The sequence below is a fragment of the Tasmannia lanceolata genome, unplaced genomic scaffold (assembly GCF_043159265.1).
Source record: "Tasmannia lanceolata isolate RefF3 unplaced genomic scaffold, GAP_Taslan_0.1 ptg000044l, whole genome shotgun sequence".
Lineage (NCBI taxonomy): Eukaryota > Viridiplantae > Streptophyta > Magnoliopsida > Canellales > Winteraceae > Tasmannia > Tasmannia lanceolata.
The window spans coordinates 679,901-696,686 of NW_027518721.1; the positions used below are offsets into that span (position 1 = coordinate 679,901).

Consider the following 16,786-nt stretch of genomic DNA (forward strand, 5'->3'; position numbering starts at 1 on the left):
AGAAAGGGAACCAAGAGCTTTCACCTACAATGAAGACATCCTCATCTGAAGATGTTCAAATCAAGAAGCTCATCATGAAGATCCCAGAAGTTTTCTAAATAACTGTCAAGAAGGAGCTTGGAGTTGAACATGCCATGGTGACACCTCATGTACGTCAACATGCATTGAAGATTGAAGGACAAGGCACAAGAGTCAAACAAGGTCAAGAAATTCACTCTAAAGCCGAAGAAGTCCAAGAAAGTGCAAAAGAGCCAAGACATTCCAAGAAGACTCAAGGTTCTTATTTTTAGAATGTATTTAAAGTCCTCTTGATTTTATGTAAAAATGCACTTTCAAAAGGTTTTCAAATAGTTTTTACACTTAACTTTTTACATCTTTGAAAACCATTAACACACCCTAAAATGTGTTTGAAAACCTAGGACTTTAGCCCAAAGACCATGGTCCAAAAGCCCCTAAGCTTTAAAGTAAAAATGAAATTTTAACTAGCACCGGTCGACCGAGGGTCTCCCGGGCGACCGCGACAATGTAGTTTGAAATCCAGCACTTGCCGGATATTGGCGGGCCGGTCGACCGGATCAAGCCGGGCGACCGCGGAGGTGTCCCTCGACATCTAGGAACAATCTATCATGAGTTTCGGCGGGCGACCGCCGTGGGTCGGTCGACCCGGATAGGTTTTTTAGTTGAATTTTTGAGCTAACAGGTTAGCCTTGCCGGACGACAGCCATGGGGCAGGTCGACCGCGACGGTAAAATATTTGAAAATATAAAAGGACGCTCGATAGGGGCGGGTGACCGGGGTGGCTCAGTCGTCCGCGACGATCGGGCAAATTAGTCGTTGGGGCATTTTCTAGTTGACTTTTTCAAGCCAGTTAGTTTTACCCCAAACGATCGTATTTTCAAATATACTATATATACATGATTAAAACTTATCTCTATAAGCTTTTGAACATTTGATAAACAAAAAATATCATTTCTCTTTGAGCTTCAACTTTCCATTCAAAAGCTAAAACCTCTTTGAACATGTATTTCCACATTCTTTCAAGAGGCACTCCATAGGGCTTTTCTTTTGCTTATTTCTTGGGAGTGATTGTGAACTTGAACTTTGTAATCATCCTATTAAGAGGCATTAAGAGTTTTTATTTTTCTTTGTTCTTCATTGAGGGTCTCCAATTCACCCCGTTAAGAATTGTGAATCCGGCATATGAGGGTGTGTCCCCTTGCTGAAGGCTTCGTGCAGATGGGATTCGCTTTGGCCCTTGAGAATGGGAAAGCGGGCTTCACTTTGCCCCTTGAGAATGGAAAAGCAGGCTTCGCTTTGGCCCTTGAGAATGGAAAAGCGGGCTTCGCTTTGGCCTATGAGAATGGAAAAGCGGGCTTCGCTTTGGCCCTTGAGAATGGAAAGGCTTGGTCATCTAATGGCTCATTGATCCGGCCTTGAAGGAGGATCGAGGTAGTGGAACTCACGCGCGGACGTGAACAGTGAAGTAGGTCTTGTGATAGACCGAATCACTATAAATCTTGTGTTCATTGTCTCTCTCTCTCTTCATTTCCTTCTCTTGCACGTGTGGTGATTGGTAATCTCTAACCTAACTTATATTTGTGATTTTGATTGAACAAGGGTTAGTAAATGCACTTGATTGAAATGGTTTAACCCTAAGCATTATAATATGTATTTAAACAAAGGTTAGCTAAATGTGCGTGATTAGAAAGTCTAAACCCTAGCTTTCATTAATATACTTATTTGAACAAGAGTTAGACTAATTAGTGCTTAATTGAATGAATTAATTTTTAATCTTCCCTTAATTAAGCCTAAAATTTCTAATTGACCAATTCACCCCCCTCTTGGGTTGTCACATCTGTATTTCAGTTGCATTTAGAATCTCATTCTCTCTTTGCAACTCATGTCATTAAATTAGAGAAAAATTGTGCACGAAGATCTCAAATTTTCTTTAATGAGATAAAAATACCTTTCACGGCATCTTGCATTTTGAATAGATGCATGGGCAAATTGAGAAAGAAAATGAAAGAAGCGACGCAAACGTGGTGATTAGAGAAAGATGAAAGCAGAAGGATATGTTTGCTTGCTTTAGTTTTGATCATTTTGTTTATAGTGATATTCCTTTCATTTGATGACCGTAATTAATATGGATAGACCATACCAAATTTTTCCACCCACTGGACAGTATTAGTCATTCGATTGATGATTGCATATCACCAAATAACTCCTCTTTTGTATGTGCAAACCATACTAAAGTAATGAAGAATTATGGTAACTTCTTAATTGGCTCTTTCTTTTCACTGCTTTTTCATTTTATTCCTAAAATTGTAATACATAAAAAAGCAGTCATATTTTTCCTTAGCAAGTACACCATAACTAAATGTCATATTTCATAGCTTCTTTCCAATTAATATCACATAAAATATGCTCAGCAGTCCATTTTACAAGCCCAAAGTAACTCGCTTCCTTTCATTAACCTTAGACTTAAGGAGCTCCCTTTAGATTATACACCACAATCAGGATCTTCTTGGTTCTCTTAATCACACCACATAAGGTATGGGAGAATAATTAAATATTCCTCCCAAGTGTCGGTAGGGAAACTTCATTACCACAAATAGGACAAACCTGCAAAAAATAAAGTAGATTAACTATCATTAATATGACACAAACAGTAGGAAATGAAATAGATCATTCATGAAAACTTACTAGTTAATTACCTTATTTATCTGAAGCCATTTGTTTATACACTCAGAATGGTAAGGGTGTTTGCATGGGAGAACCACCAATTCTTCTCCATCTTCATAATCGACTCGACAGATCACACACCTGCTGTGTCGTTAGATCCACAAGCTATAATCTTAAGGCTGAATTTGTATATAAAATATATCTAATATAGCTTGGCTTACTGATCAAAGCTGTCATTTTCTGTAGGTTGACATTTATATGTTGAGTAAGGCAATGAAGTGAGAACATCCATTGTTAGACCTCTGCATTCGGTTCCGACTGCCTCACCAAGTGCAATCAATTCCTACAAGCAAAGACCAAAAAATTAGTCTAAAAACAATAGAATAACATTTTTTTAGGCCTATAATTATGCACTAAGGCCCCGGGGTGGACTGGGAAATTTTATTGACACTTGAAAACAACGACACAATGGTCTTGTGAAACCCACGAAGATGGGATTAAGACTAATATAAAAGAGTTCCACACTAAACAAAAAACCAAAATCTGGTTAAGGAAAAACTTTTGTTCACATCTGCATGCTCCTCTCGCTACTCTGGGAAGATCCCTCCATCCATAGTACTGCTTGTTTATCTTGAGTAAAACACCCCTTTTGGAATGAGATTAAATAGCTAATGTAGGATCCCTCTTTGGTGACAACTCACACTTATTGGAAGGAAAAAACAATCGAATAATATAACAAGACAGTTACTCAGCTCACCTCGTACAATAATTCGTCAAGTTCAACACCTTGCTCTGAGTCCTACAAAATTGTAGCTATATGTTATAACACTATTTCATAAAATATTTAAGAATAAAGGTGATGTTAATAAACATAACTTTGTATATCTTTATATGATTTTACAATGCTTATTATTTAATAGTTTGATTTTTTTTCATGATTTTGAGTTGTGGCAGTGGTAAAATTATCAAATGTGATACCATAGAGCATATGATAACCGGAATAAGCAACATGTTAGAAAAAATACCTAAAACATTACTGAAAAGATGACAATTCAAGCCAATCCATGAAACATACCTGAGAGTAGCTCTCTTCTTCATCAAGAGCCTCTGCTTCCACTGCCAATTCAAGCATGCATTTTGTTGAGAAATATTCATTCAACTATTTTAAGGAAACCAATTAAAACACTACTTGTACTACTGAATCCAAGTCATTTATAGAAAAGAAACTCACAATCTTGTTCATCATCTTCGATATGATCATCAAATATATTTTCATCATCTTCGACATCATCATCCAAATACAAAGTCCTCCTCGTCGTCATCCACATCCTCCTCATCATCGTCGTCATCAACATGCTCCTCATCACCATCACTATAATCGTCGACTTCAGTGTCGTTGTCGTTATTAGTACTATTTCTATACACCCCAGGCAACATGAAAGCTCTTTCCTGATGACTCAAATTCTCTATCGATTGTTAATTCATAGCCAATGACAAGTCAGCCATTATAAATATTTGATAATGACACTCCACACTTTATTGACTACTCTGATTTATTATTGAGAGTATCTTAGGACTTGGAACAACCTTTAAAATATATTAGAATAGTTTAAAGTAAAGATTAGAATGTCGTTATAGATAAAACATAGTATGGATTTCAATTGCTAAGTATATGGGAGTGTTTAGGTAATTTGTCACAAATCAATGTCGGGGCCTCTCTTTTCCAAGAGATAACAGACTCCTCATAACTGACTTTGTCTTATTCATTTTATTCATATGTGGTGGCACTTCTTTTGAAAAACAGAAACTGTAAAATTGCTTTTACGAACACACCCACACACACATATAGGGATTCGATAGCATCCATCGCTGAAGGCATTTATGGATGGTCTATTGCATGTGAGAGTAGCCAACTCAATGAAGACAAAATTTGCTGAAAAGTGAGCATATATATATATATATATATATATATATATATATATATATAGGGAAATGATTTCTTCCCTCCAGTGTTGTGATAAACTTGCGCTCCTGTTGTTTCTCGTGTAGTATTTAAAGGGGATGTCAAAGGATATTACGGTTCTCAAAAAGCTCTTAAAACCCTTTAAATACTACAGGACAAACAAGTGAGTTGCATGTTTATCATAACATTGGAGCACTGAAATCATATCCCAATATATAATATGAGAAAAGAGTAGGTACTCCCTGGAGTAGATAACTTATCTACTCCCTAGCTTAAAATAACAATTGGGGCCACATTGTTTGGGTGATCCAAAGCATTCATTTGATGGGCTCTCACATAGACCAGGTGTGCCCAAAAAATCAGCTCGATAGAACTATCCTAACCCTATGAACCGTGGAGGCAAAAATGGACGTGTATAAACCTATAAACCTGCACAAATTTGTTGATTTTTTGCCTCCACAGTCCATAGGGTTAGGATGATCCTATCGAGCTGATTTTTGGGGCACACCTTATCTATGTGAGGGCTCCTCAAATGAGTGCTTTTGATCACCCAAACGATGTGGCCCCAACTGTTATTTTAACCTAGGAAGTAGGTAAGTTATCTACCCCAGGGAGTACCTACTCTTTTCTCGTATTATATATATGAGAAAAGTGTTCTTGCGCAGCTGCTCAAATAGCTTATCTGAGCAGCTGCTTCAAAAACTCATGTGGCCCAACATTTTTGGGGTGATCCAAAGCATTCATTTGGAAGGCCCTTCCATGGATAGGGTGTGTACCAAAAATGAGGCCTTTAGAATCATCGTAACCCTGCCATTTGTGGAGGGAAAAAATGGCAAGAAACTGTGTGTGTCCATTTTGCCCTCCACCTTTGATTGGGTTAGGATGATCCTATATGGCTGATTTTTGGTACACACCCTATCCATGGAAGGGCCTTTGAAATGAATGCTTTGGATCACCGAAAAAATGTGGGCCCATGAGTTTTTGAAGCAGCTACTCAGATAAGCTATCTGAGCAGCTGAGGAGGAACCCTACTCTCTCTCTCTCTCTCTCTCTCTCTCTCTCTCTCTCTCTCTATATATATATATATATATATATATATATATATATATATATGAGGAATAAGATTGTGCGGTCGACTGCACCTAAGCTTAGGTGCGGTCAAGGGCCCAAACACATGGGTCCCAAATTTTTTGTGTTGATCAAAACCATTCATTTGCAAGGCCCCATCATAGATAGGGTGTGTACAAAAAATCAGGTCCATTGGATCATCCTAACCCCTCCAAAAATGGGCAGATTTGTGGCAAACGGTGTCTGTCCATTTTGACGTCGACAAATGGATGGGTTAGGATGATCCTAAAGAGCTGCTTTTTTGTACATACCCCATCTATGTAAGGGCCTTTCAAATGAATGCTTTGGGTCATCCTAACAAATTGGGCCCGCATGAGTTTAGGGCCCTTGACCACACTTAAGCTTGGTGCGGTCGACCGCACAATCATTTCTCTCTCTCTCTCTCTCTCTCTCTCTCTCTCTCTCTATATATATATATATATATATATATATATGAGAAAAGGGTTCCTGCGCTCGAGCACAGATAGCTTATTTGCGCTCGAGTGTAGGAAACAAGGGTGGGGCCACATTGTTGGGGTGATCCTAAGAATTAATTTGAGAGGTCCCACCATGGATGGGGTGTGTACAAAAAATCAGCTTCATTGGATCATCATAGGGTGTCCATTTGTGGGGGTGAAAATGGACAGATATTGTTTGTCCACTAATCTACCCATTTTTTCACCCCACAAATGAACACCCTAAGATGATCAAATGGAGCTGATTTTTGGTGGACACCCTATCCATGAAAGGGCCCTCCAAATGAATGCTTTGGATCCCCCTAACAATGTGGGCCACCCATGTTTGTGCACATATAAGCTTATCTGTGCTCGAGCGCATAAACCCTTTACTCTCTCTCTCTCTCTCTGTCTCTCTCTCTCTCTATATATATATATATATACTAGCAAAAAACCCCGTGCGATGCACGGGCCGACAAAGAATTGTATAGACCACATCATAGGTTGATCTAAACCGTCCATGTGATGGAATACAACATAAATAGGTTGTGCCCCAAAAATCATTTCCATAGGCTGATCCTGGCCCTCCAATCTATATAGGTTTCCATAATTCCTCTTAAATTGGATGGTTAAGATCACCCTATAGATTTTTTATTAAAAAAGCATAAAGGAGGGGGGTAGGATTGAAATTATTTGGCTCTAATGGGTGCCTTTGTTAAAAAGCATAAAGGAGGGGATATGATTGAAAATATGTGTGTTAAATGGGTGCCTTTGTTAAAAAAAGTCAAAAAGAGTGATGTGTAATTCTACAAAAAATTCTCTTATTTTCTCTTCTACTATATAGATATAGATATATATATATATATATATATATATATATATATGAGGAATAAGATTGTGCGCTCGACCACACCAAGCTTAGGTGCGGTCGAGGGCCCAAAACTCATGTGGGCCCACATTGTTAGGATGGCCCAAAGCATTCATTTGCAAGATCCCATCATAGATAGGGTGTGTACAAAAAATCAGCTCCATAAGATCATCCTAACCCATCCAAAAGTTTAGGGTAAAATGGACAGACACCGTTTGCCACAAATCTGCCCATTTTTGCCCTCCACTTTTGGAGGGGTTAGGATGATCCAATGGAGCTGATTTTTGTACACACCCTATCTATGATGGGGCCTTGCAAATGAATGGTTTTGATCAACACAAAAAGTGCGGGACCCATGTGTTTAGGCCCTCGACCGCACACTCCTTTTCCTCTCTCTCTCTCTATATATATATATATATATATATATATATATATATATGTATATATATATATGTATATATATATATATACATATATATATATATATATATATATTTATATATATATATATTTCTGAGACAATTATATGATGATTGAGCGGAGACCTCGAATAGCTTATCTGCGCTAGCGAGAATACATTGGGTAGGTGGCTATGTTGTTTGGGTTATGTTAGATAATTATTCTACATGACCTAATAGCTTATCTGCGCTAGCGAGTATACATTGGGTAGGTGGCTATGTTGTTTGGGTTATGTTAGATAATTATTCTACGTGACCTAACATAGATAGGGTGATCCTAAGTAATCATCTCCATAGGATCATGCTAACCCTTGATTTGTGTGGGTTTAAAATGGACGGCTATAAAATGGGTCCATTTTGTGCCTGATAGATCGAATGGTTAGGATGATCCCATGGAGATGATTTCTTAGGAACACCATATCTATGTTTGGTTTTATTGAATGAATGGGTAGGATGACTCAAACAACATGGCTTGATGTCTATTTGTGGTGGCTAGCTCAGATAGCTTATATGAGGTCTCCATCAGATACATCGTCCCCTGGCTAGCTCAGATAGCTTATCTGAGGTCTCCCTCAGATATATATATATATATATATATATATATATATATATATATATATATATATATATATATATATATATATATATATATATATATTACGAAATGGCTTCTTAGCGCAAGCTCATATAGAATTTTTGGGCTAGAGTTTTTAAATAATGTGGCTGCCTATGTTGTTTGGGTTATGTTAGATATTGATTCTATAGGACCTAACATAGATAGGGTGTCCCTAAAAAATCATCTCCATAGGATCATCGTAAGCGTTAATTTGTGGAGATTTAAAATGGACGTCTACAAAATGGTCCATTTTCTGCCTCTACAGATCGAACGGTTAGGATGATGCTTTGAAGATGGTTTGTTAGGAACAAGCTATCTATGTGAAGTTCTATGGAATGGATAGGTTTGATGACTCAAACAACATGGGGAAGGCCCTATACAAAAACTCTACCTCAGATTTCCTATATGAGCTTGAGCTCAGATACTGCGCCCCCCCTATATATATATATATATATATATATATATATATATATATAGCAGAAGAGAAAAGAAGAGAATTTTTTGAATTTTTTGAAAATTCTATGAGAATTACACATCACTTTTTTGACTTTTTTTTTTAACAAAGGCACCCATTCAACCCACATATTTTGAACCCTACCCCCTCCTTATGCCTTTTAACAAAGGCACCCATTAAAGCCACATGATTTCAATCTTACCCCCCTCGTTTGTGCTTTTTTAATAAAAAATCTATAGAGTGATCTTAACCATCCGATTTAAGATGAATTATGGAAACCTCTATAGATTGGAGGGCTAGGAATAGCCTATGGGAATGATTTTTGCGACACAACCTATTTATGTTATGTTCCATCACATGGACGGTTTGGATTAACCTATGATGTGGTCCGTACAGTTCTTTGTCGGCCCGTGCATCGTACGGGGTTTTTTACTAGTATATATATATATATATATATATATATACTACTACACAGCTAGAGATAAAAGGAATTTCTTTTCTTTTTCGGTGAGATTTACACATCAGCATTACTCTTTTACATTAACCCCTTTGCTGATATCTAATATCTATCTCTATGAGAAATTATTTGAGGGTAAAATCGTAATCTACATACAAAAAGTACCGACCCGGGTACCTGTCTATGACAATTACGAAAAAAAACTACCAAGAAGAGATGAAGACATATGACAATGACAAAAGAACTACTTTATATTAGTCATGCAAGACACTTGCAAAATATTGACGGATTCCGGGCACATGAAGAGGAGCAACAATTATGGAAACCTCTATTGATTGGAGGGCTAGGATCAACCTATGGAAATGATTTTACGGGCACAACCTATTGATGTTGTGTTCAATCACATGGACGGTTTGGATCAACCTATAACCCGCTATAGATCGGAGGGTTCGGATCAACCTATGAAAATTATTTTTGGGACACAACCTATGTAGGCAGTGGCCCATCTAATGGACGGTTTGGATCATCCTATGGTATGGGCCATACCGTACATTTAATAAAGTGATGAGTGTGATCATCAAAATACGGTGAGTAGTGCCATTATAAAATATGGTAGTAAGGACATTAGCACTATATATAATTTGAAACCATTGTTGTTACTTGGATGCTCCCACGCGGGTCGGGTTCAACCCGAATTTGGGTTGGGTCGGGTTAATCTTTTTCGCAAATCGGGTTGGGTTGGGTTGGGAAAAATCAACCAGAATTGGAAATCGGGTCAGGTCGAGTTGGGCTGTCGGGCAACCCGACCCTACCCGAAATCCGAATTTGGGTTCCATCTGAAGAAGTTCTGTATATGTGTTTTTCTTTTTCAACATTGAAATAGTCTCCACAGTCCACAATGGACGGTTTGGATAATCCTATGGTGGGGGCCATAGCCTACTTTAATAAAATGAGGAGTGTGATCATCAAAATATAGTAGTGCGGATAACATTTCCCTTTGTTAATTGTTAGTCCCTGTTTGGTTTGGATTTTGAGAACCGATTGCGAGTTAAAAATTGATTATTGGTGACTCACTATTGGTTCCCAAAATCCAAAACAACCCGGCTTGAGTTGAGGTGGCAAACAATGGGTACTATATCAAATCGGGTCAACCCGACCCAACCCAACCCGAATTGGAAATCAGGTTGGGTCGGGATGAGGAAATTGCAAATCGGGTTGGGTCGGGTTGAACCCAGTCGTGTTGGGGAAATCGGGAACTACTTTTCCTTCTTCACTATGTGTGGGTCAAATTACGGAAAGTTTGATATTACAAATGAGGACACCTATAAAAATATTGACGAATTCTAGGCACCTTAAGAGGAACAACAATTATCGAAACCTCTATAGATTGGACGGCTAGGATCAGCCTATGGAAATTATTTTGCGGGCACAACCTATTTATGTTGTGTTCCATCACATGGATGGTTTAGATCAACCTATGATGTGGTATGTACAATTCTTTCTCGGCCCGTGCATCTTTTTTGCTAGTATATATATATAGCAAAAGAGAAAAGGAGAGAATTATTTGAATTTCTCCCAAAATTCTATGAGAATTACACATCACTTTTTTTGACTTTTTTTAACAAAGGCACCCATTCAACCCACATATTTTCAATCCTACCCCCTCCTTTTATGCTTTTTAACGAAGGCAGCCATTAAAGCCACATAATTTCAATCCTACCCCCTCCTTTATGCTGTTTTAATTATGGAAACCTCTTTAGATTGGGGGGCTAGGATCAACCTATGGAAATGATTTTACGGGCACAACCTATTGATGTTGTGTAACATCACATGGACGGTTTGGATCAACCTATGATGTGGTATGTACAGTTCTTTGTCGGTCTGTGCATCGCACAGGGTTTTTTACAAGTATATATAAATAGAGAAAACAGTTTCTACACACAAGTGTAGATAAGTTATTTACACACTAGCTTAAAATACAGTGGAGGGCATATTGTTTGGGTGATCCAAACCATTCATTTGAATGGCCCTCACATAGATAGGGTGTCCACAAAAAATCAGCTTCATAGGATCATCCCAACCCTATAATTAGTGGTGGAAAAATGGACATGTATAAACCTTCACAAATCTGTACATTTTTTGCCTCCACGGTTCGAAGGGTTAGGATGATCCTATGGAGCTGATTTTTTGTGGACACGCTATCTATGTGAGGGTCAATCAATTGAATGGTTTGGATCACTCAAACAATGTGGGTCTCCATTGTATTTTAAGCTAGTGTGTAGATAACGTATCTACACTTAAGCGCACCAACAGTTTCCTCATATATATATATAGAGGAAAGTGAAGCTACACCGCCGGTGTAGCTAACTTAGCTACACCGCCGGCTTAAAATACAATGGGCCCACATTGTTTTGGTGATCCAAACCATTCATTTGATACGCCCTTGCATTGATAGGGTGTGCCCAAAAAATCAGCTAGGTAGGATCATCCCAACCCTTCAAACTGTAGAGGCAAAAATGGACAAATTTGTAAAGGGTTTTATACGTTCATTTTTGCCTCCACAAATCGTAGGGTTGGGATGATCCTACCTAGCTGATTTTTGGGGCACACCCTATAAATGTGAGGGCCTATCAAATGAATGTTTTGGATCACCAAAACAATGTGGGCCCATTGTATTTTAAGCCGGCGGTGTAGCTAAGTTAGCTTCACTTTCCTCATATATATATATATATATATATATATACTAGTAAAAAAACCCGTGCGATACACGGGCCGACAAAAAACTGTACAGACCACGTCATAGGTTTATCCAAACCGTCCATGTGATGGAACACTACATAAATAGGTTGTGCCCCAAAAATCATTTCCATAGGCTGATACTAGCCCTCCAATCTATAGAGGTTTCCATAATTCCTCTTAAATTGGACAGTTAAGATCACCATATAGATTTTTTATTAAAAAACCATAAAGGAGGGGGTAAGATTGAAATTATGTGGCTTTAATTGGTGTCTTTGTTAAAAAGCATAAAGGAGGGGGTAGGATTGAAAATATGTGAGTTGAATGGGTGCATTTGTTAAGAAAGTCAAAAAAAGTGATCAGTAGTTCTCATAGAATTTTCAAAAAATTCAAAAAATTCTCTTCTTTTCTCTTCTGCTATATAGTAGATAGAAATATATATTGAGAAAGAGAGAGAGAGAACCTGATCTTGCAAAGCCTCAGCAAGAGCGAAATCCGAGTCGACTTGGCCAAGTTTGGTGAATGGGATCCTAGGAGCTTGTCTTGGGTCTAAATCTGTAGCTGCTTCTTCATCCATGGTATTATCTATGAAAGATGTTTTGTTGTCCTCCAAGGAAGAAACGATGAAAGAGCTTCCGGCAATAAATAACTAGGTTGGAAATGAGAATATAGGCCAAGCAAGGCAGCCAAGAGAAGGGAAAGCATCTTTAAATACGCATATGCGAGGTAGAAGAGAGAAGAAGCCAGAGCTTTCGTGAGTAGAGAGCACAAGCCAGTGCTAGCGTTTGAGAAAAGAAAAGCACCCAAAACGCTTTTGACAGCTTATTGAGAATTGTAAAACCAAGTTATAAAAGCTTAAACTTGAATATAAGGAGAAGGTGCAAATATCGAATTGAGAGTGTGCAGTTGATAGTTTGGTAATGTGAAACGGGTTCCTTTTCTTTCTGTGATGTAATATTCTTTGGGTAAGGAAGTGGACTATGTATGGGTGTGCACTTGATAGATCTGTAATGTGGTACGGGTTCCTATGCTTTTTGTGATATAAGATTCTTTGGTTAAGAAAGTGGACTGTGTATTTATATTTGAGATTTTATATGGTGTAAGCCCTTACTAGTCCTTATATTTTCAAAAAGTACTGTACGGTCCACACTATAGAATGATCCAAACCGTCCATGTAACAGGCCAAAAGGTAAATAGGTTGTGCCCAAATAATAATTTCTGTAGGATGATCCCAACCCTCCGATCTATAGAGGAACTGCATAATATTGAAACTTCATTGATTCGAGGGCTAGGATTATCCTATGGAAATGATTTTTGGGGCACAACCTATTTATGTTCTTTTCCATCACTTGTACGGTTTGGATCATCCTATAGTGTTGTCTGTACAATTTTTATTTTTTTTTTGAAAAATACGGAACTATAAGGGCTTAAACCATATAAAATCTCATATTTGAGAATTAAACCATTTAGACCATTTTTTTTATTGTTGGGAATCAAACCATTGGATATTAAGCCAAATACATGTTAGTGATTTTCAAAATGAAAGTGTACCAAAGGATCGTTGGATCACGACCCGTCGAGTACAAAAGGTTAGATGCCGATCGGGTGCGCTTTGAGCCGTAGATTAGCGATTGGACACGAGCTAACAGTTATGAGGAAGGACATACGTTTTACATAAACCAAGAGTCACTCCAGAAGTGATCTGGACCATAGAATCACGATAAGGTGCGATCTAACGGTGAAATAAGCCCGCCCACATTGATAAGGTGTCATGAAAGGGTGCATTTCTACATGAAAAGACACTAGAAGGTCTATATATAAATAGACCAGAAACACATCTGAAATCCCTGTTTGGCAACCAAGAGGAAGGGTGGTGAATTAGTTGTCTTTACTTTAAGAAATTTTGGCAATTAAAACTCTTTCGAAGTTCACCCTACTTTTGTCTTTCCTTAATCAAGTTGGATGAGTTAGGTATAAGTCATGATTAGAAGTATAGACAATACCTTATTTGATTTACAACTTGATTTGTAATGTGATTATTTTGATTAGCAAGTATAGATATCCACTGTTAATCCAAGTACTAATTAGTTAAGCTATTACATAAAAGGGCATATACAAAATAGATGAGAGAGAGAGAGAGAAAGATAAGCAGCACACAAGAAGAACGCAAGCGTTCGGCACTTAGCACCTTGCCTAGTCCTACATACACTCCCCAAGTTTGTATCCTTGGGATTTCTCTGCTAAATTCAAAGCCACATTCAGACCGGATCGGAGAGCATATTACAATCACACTAATAAGGGATGAAACCCTTCTCACTACAACCAATGGTTAGCACCTGTAGACACCCCATTTTGACCAAACCCTAAATAAGCTTGTGTGAATAAAAAACCTTTCAAATAAATGAATTAGTGTCTCAAATTTTAGCCTCGAGTAGGTTAGAATCCCAACTAGGTCCTTGTAAAATTTCGTCTAAATCCGTGTAAAAATGCTTAATAAGACGAGCATAGTTAGAGTCATAGTGTAGAAGGGAGTGTGCATTATCCTAGTTAAGGGTGGCTTTGGGGAGTAAGAAACAAATATTTGACCGAAGGAAGTTGTCTGAAATTCCAAAGGTGGTCCCGAGTACGGCAACTATGAGGAGTGAAAATTAATTAGGTTTCTATCAAGTTTTAATCCTTTTAAAAACTCAAACCCAAAATGAAAATTAAGAGATTAACAATGAAATTCAAGCACACAAGTTAAATCTAGAGGTGCAATTTAAAATAAAGAGCTAGAGTTCAAGAGAGAGTGCACCCGAGATTTAAAGTGGTTCGGTCCTCAAAACGCGAAGCCTACTCCACTCCACCAACCAAACCCGTTGATGGCTTCACTATGTGATCTTCTTAACTTCGGCGAAGATCGGTGCCGATTACAATTCCGATTACCATTAACCTTGGTGGCAATCTTCACCATGGAGAGTGGGCTACGCTTCTCCGAACACTCGCCCAATACAAGTTCTTTGAGTAAGAAAGAAAGAACAAAAAATCCCTTACAAGGGTTTACAAGAATTGTAGAAGATGTACAAATTGAGCCTATGATCCAAATCCTAATCTTTAGAGGATGAGAAGCATAATCAAGTTTGATTCACTCTTTGGATGTTCAAATGAAGTTTTAGAGTGTTAGGATTGATGGTCTTGAAGTTTAGAATGCCCATATATATAGGAAAACCAAAATATGACCGTTCAGTGGCATTGTGGTAATTCTTGGAAAATTCCCAACGGCTAAAAATCCGACCGTATAATGTTCTCGGAGTTCCGAGAATATTTCTCGGAGTTCCGAGAAAAAATCTCGGAGATCCGAGAATACAAACAGAAGTGAGAAAAATGTTACCGGACCATATTTCTCGGAGTTCCGAGCTCGGAGCTCCGAGAATTCTCTCGGAGTTCCGAGAAGCCTATGTCAAGCCGATTTTCACTTCTTGTTTTTGGGCTTCCAACTTTACACCAAGTTATGATTGTTATGAGGGTTCCACATTGTTGGAACACCACAAGGACAATCTCTTATACATTTAGGGTGTGTGAGATTAACTTAATTATGCCTCTTAAAATCTAAAACTGAGATTGGATCTTATACATTCAAATATGACTTTGATCTTCAATGGATTCTTCAAGTCTTCATTTGTCTTGGACTACGATGTCTTTGGCCTTCATGATGTGGTCCAATGAGATCTTCTTGGTCTCAATCCAAGCAATGTTGTCTTAGCACCAATGTGATCTACAACTTAGACAATCAAACACATTAGTGATCATAAATCACTTGTGTATTGGAATCATCAAAATAAGATGGGAATGCCAAGGTGGAAATCATTGGGCTTACAATCTCCCCCTTTTTGATGATGACAAGCACAAGAGATTTTCCAATAAAAGCATACATATTTTTCTTACACTAGAATTCTCTCCCCCTTTGGCATCAATAAAAAAGATTGGGGTAAAAGAGAAACAAAGGGATGAAATATTCAATTTAAGGCTCCCCCTTTTTTAACGAAAAGACAAACCTAGAAATCCCCCTATTTAGAATTTTTATTCAACATAAGAGGGGATATTTTAATTATCCATAGAAAGATATTCAATTTTAGATCAAGCCCCTAATCTAAGCACATATGATGAAAATCATATGGGGGTTTTGGGAACCCAAGCTTTCTTGGATTCACCGCTATCCCTAATCTTAGATGCACATTGGAATTGGTAATGACCATTTATTCTACAATAATGGCATCTAACATGAGGGTTAGATACGCTAGTCCTATCATAACATGCATGTTTAGGTCTTTGACTAGTCTTCTTTAAGGTTATGTCAATAATTTTGACACCATTTAAGAATCCATGGAGACATAATCTTAACCTTTCATTTTCATTATGAAGATGGGTTATTTGATTTAGAAAATTATTAAATTCATCTTCATAAGATTTGGAAGAGCTTGCCATATCTTAGAGTTTTGCAATTTGGCAAGTTTTCTCATCCAAACAACCCTTAAGGGTTTCAATCTCAAGTTTAAAATTTTCAAGTTGTGCTTGAGATTTGGAAGAAGATTCATTTTTCAAAAAATTAAGTTCATTTTCTAATCTTGAAATGGATTTCTTTTGAACTTTATTTTTAGAAATTTGAGAGTGCAAGGTTGAGCACAATTCATCATATGATATTTTTTCACTATCACTACTAGATGAATAACAAGAAGGGTTAGAATTTACGTCAACTTCATGGGAGAGTGCCATGAGGCAAAGATCATCCTTCTTTTCTTCCCCTTCACTTGAGCTTTGTCCCGAGGTGCTCAAAGCATCCCAACCTGTGGCAAGAGCCTTATGCTTCTTCCAATTCTTCTTTCCCTTGTACTTTGAGGAAAACGACTTGAGAAGTGGACAATCCGGTCTTTTGTGTTCAATCTTCTTGCAATTGTTGCATCGTAAAGCTCCCTCAACTTCACTTGCTTCTTTCTTCTTCTTTTTATACTTT

The 16,786-nt window shown here is 37.8% G+C and overlaps 1 protein-coding gene across 4 annotated transcripts; it reads right to left on the bottom strand.

The window, feature by feature from the left end:
* Positions 1-2,370: 2,370 nt before the first annotated feature.
* LOC143863938 (E3 ubiquitin ligase BIG BROTHER-related-like) lies at positions 2,371-12,399 on the bottom strand. 4 transcript variants are annotated; one of them, XM_077374741.1, is made up of 7 exons: positions 12,260-12,399; positions 3,914-4,054; positions 3,758-3,798; positions 3,440-3,481; positions 2,904-3,025; positions 2,715-2,823; positions 2,371-2,622 (listed from the first exon to the last, which is right to left on the bottom strand). In XM_077374741.1, exons 2-7 carry the CDS (start codon positions 4,050-4,052, stop codon positions 2,566-2,568), a joined length of 510 nt encoding a protein of 169 aa, XP_077230856.1. In that variant the 5' UTR covers positions 4,053-4,054; positions 12,260-12,399; the 3' UTR covers positions 2,371-2,565. The 4 variants fall into 4 exon arrangements, with proteins under 4 accessions (XP_077230856.1, XP_077230853.1, XP_077230855.1 ...); XM_077374738.1 differs by having other exon boundaries at positions 3,914-4,067; positions 12,260-12,398; XM_077374740.1 differs by having other exon boundaries at positions 3,914-4,131; positions 12,260-12,397.
* Between the last annotated feature and the right edge of the window lie 4,387 nt (positions 12,400-16,786).

What these genes read in the sequence shown, in the direction of transcription:
- LOC143863938 (XM_077374738.1), bottom strand. Translation starts at nt 12,373, where the DNA reads ATGGATGAAGAAGCAGCTACAGATTTAGACCCAAGACAAGCTCCTAGG. An exon ending in CGAAGATGATGAACAAGATT is followed by an intron (nt 3,799 to 3,913) that starts GTGAGTTTCTTT and finishes TTGAATTGGCAG; the next exon opens with TGGAAGCAGAGGCTCTTGAT. An exon ending in GAAAATGACAGCTTTGATCA is followed by an intron (nt 2,824 to 2,903) that starts GTAAGCCAAGCT and finishes ACGACACAGCAG; the next exon opens with GTGTGTGATCTGTCGAGTCG.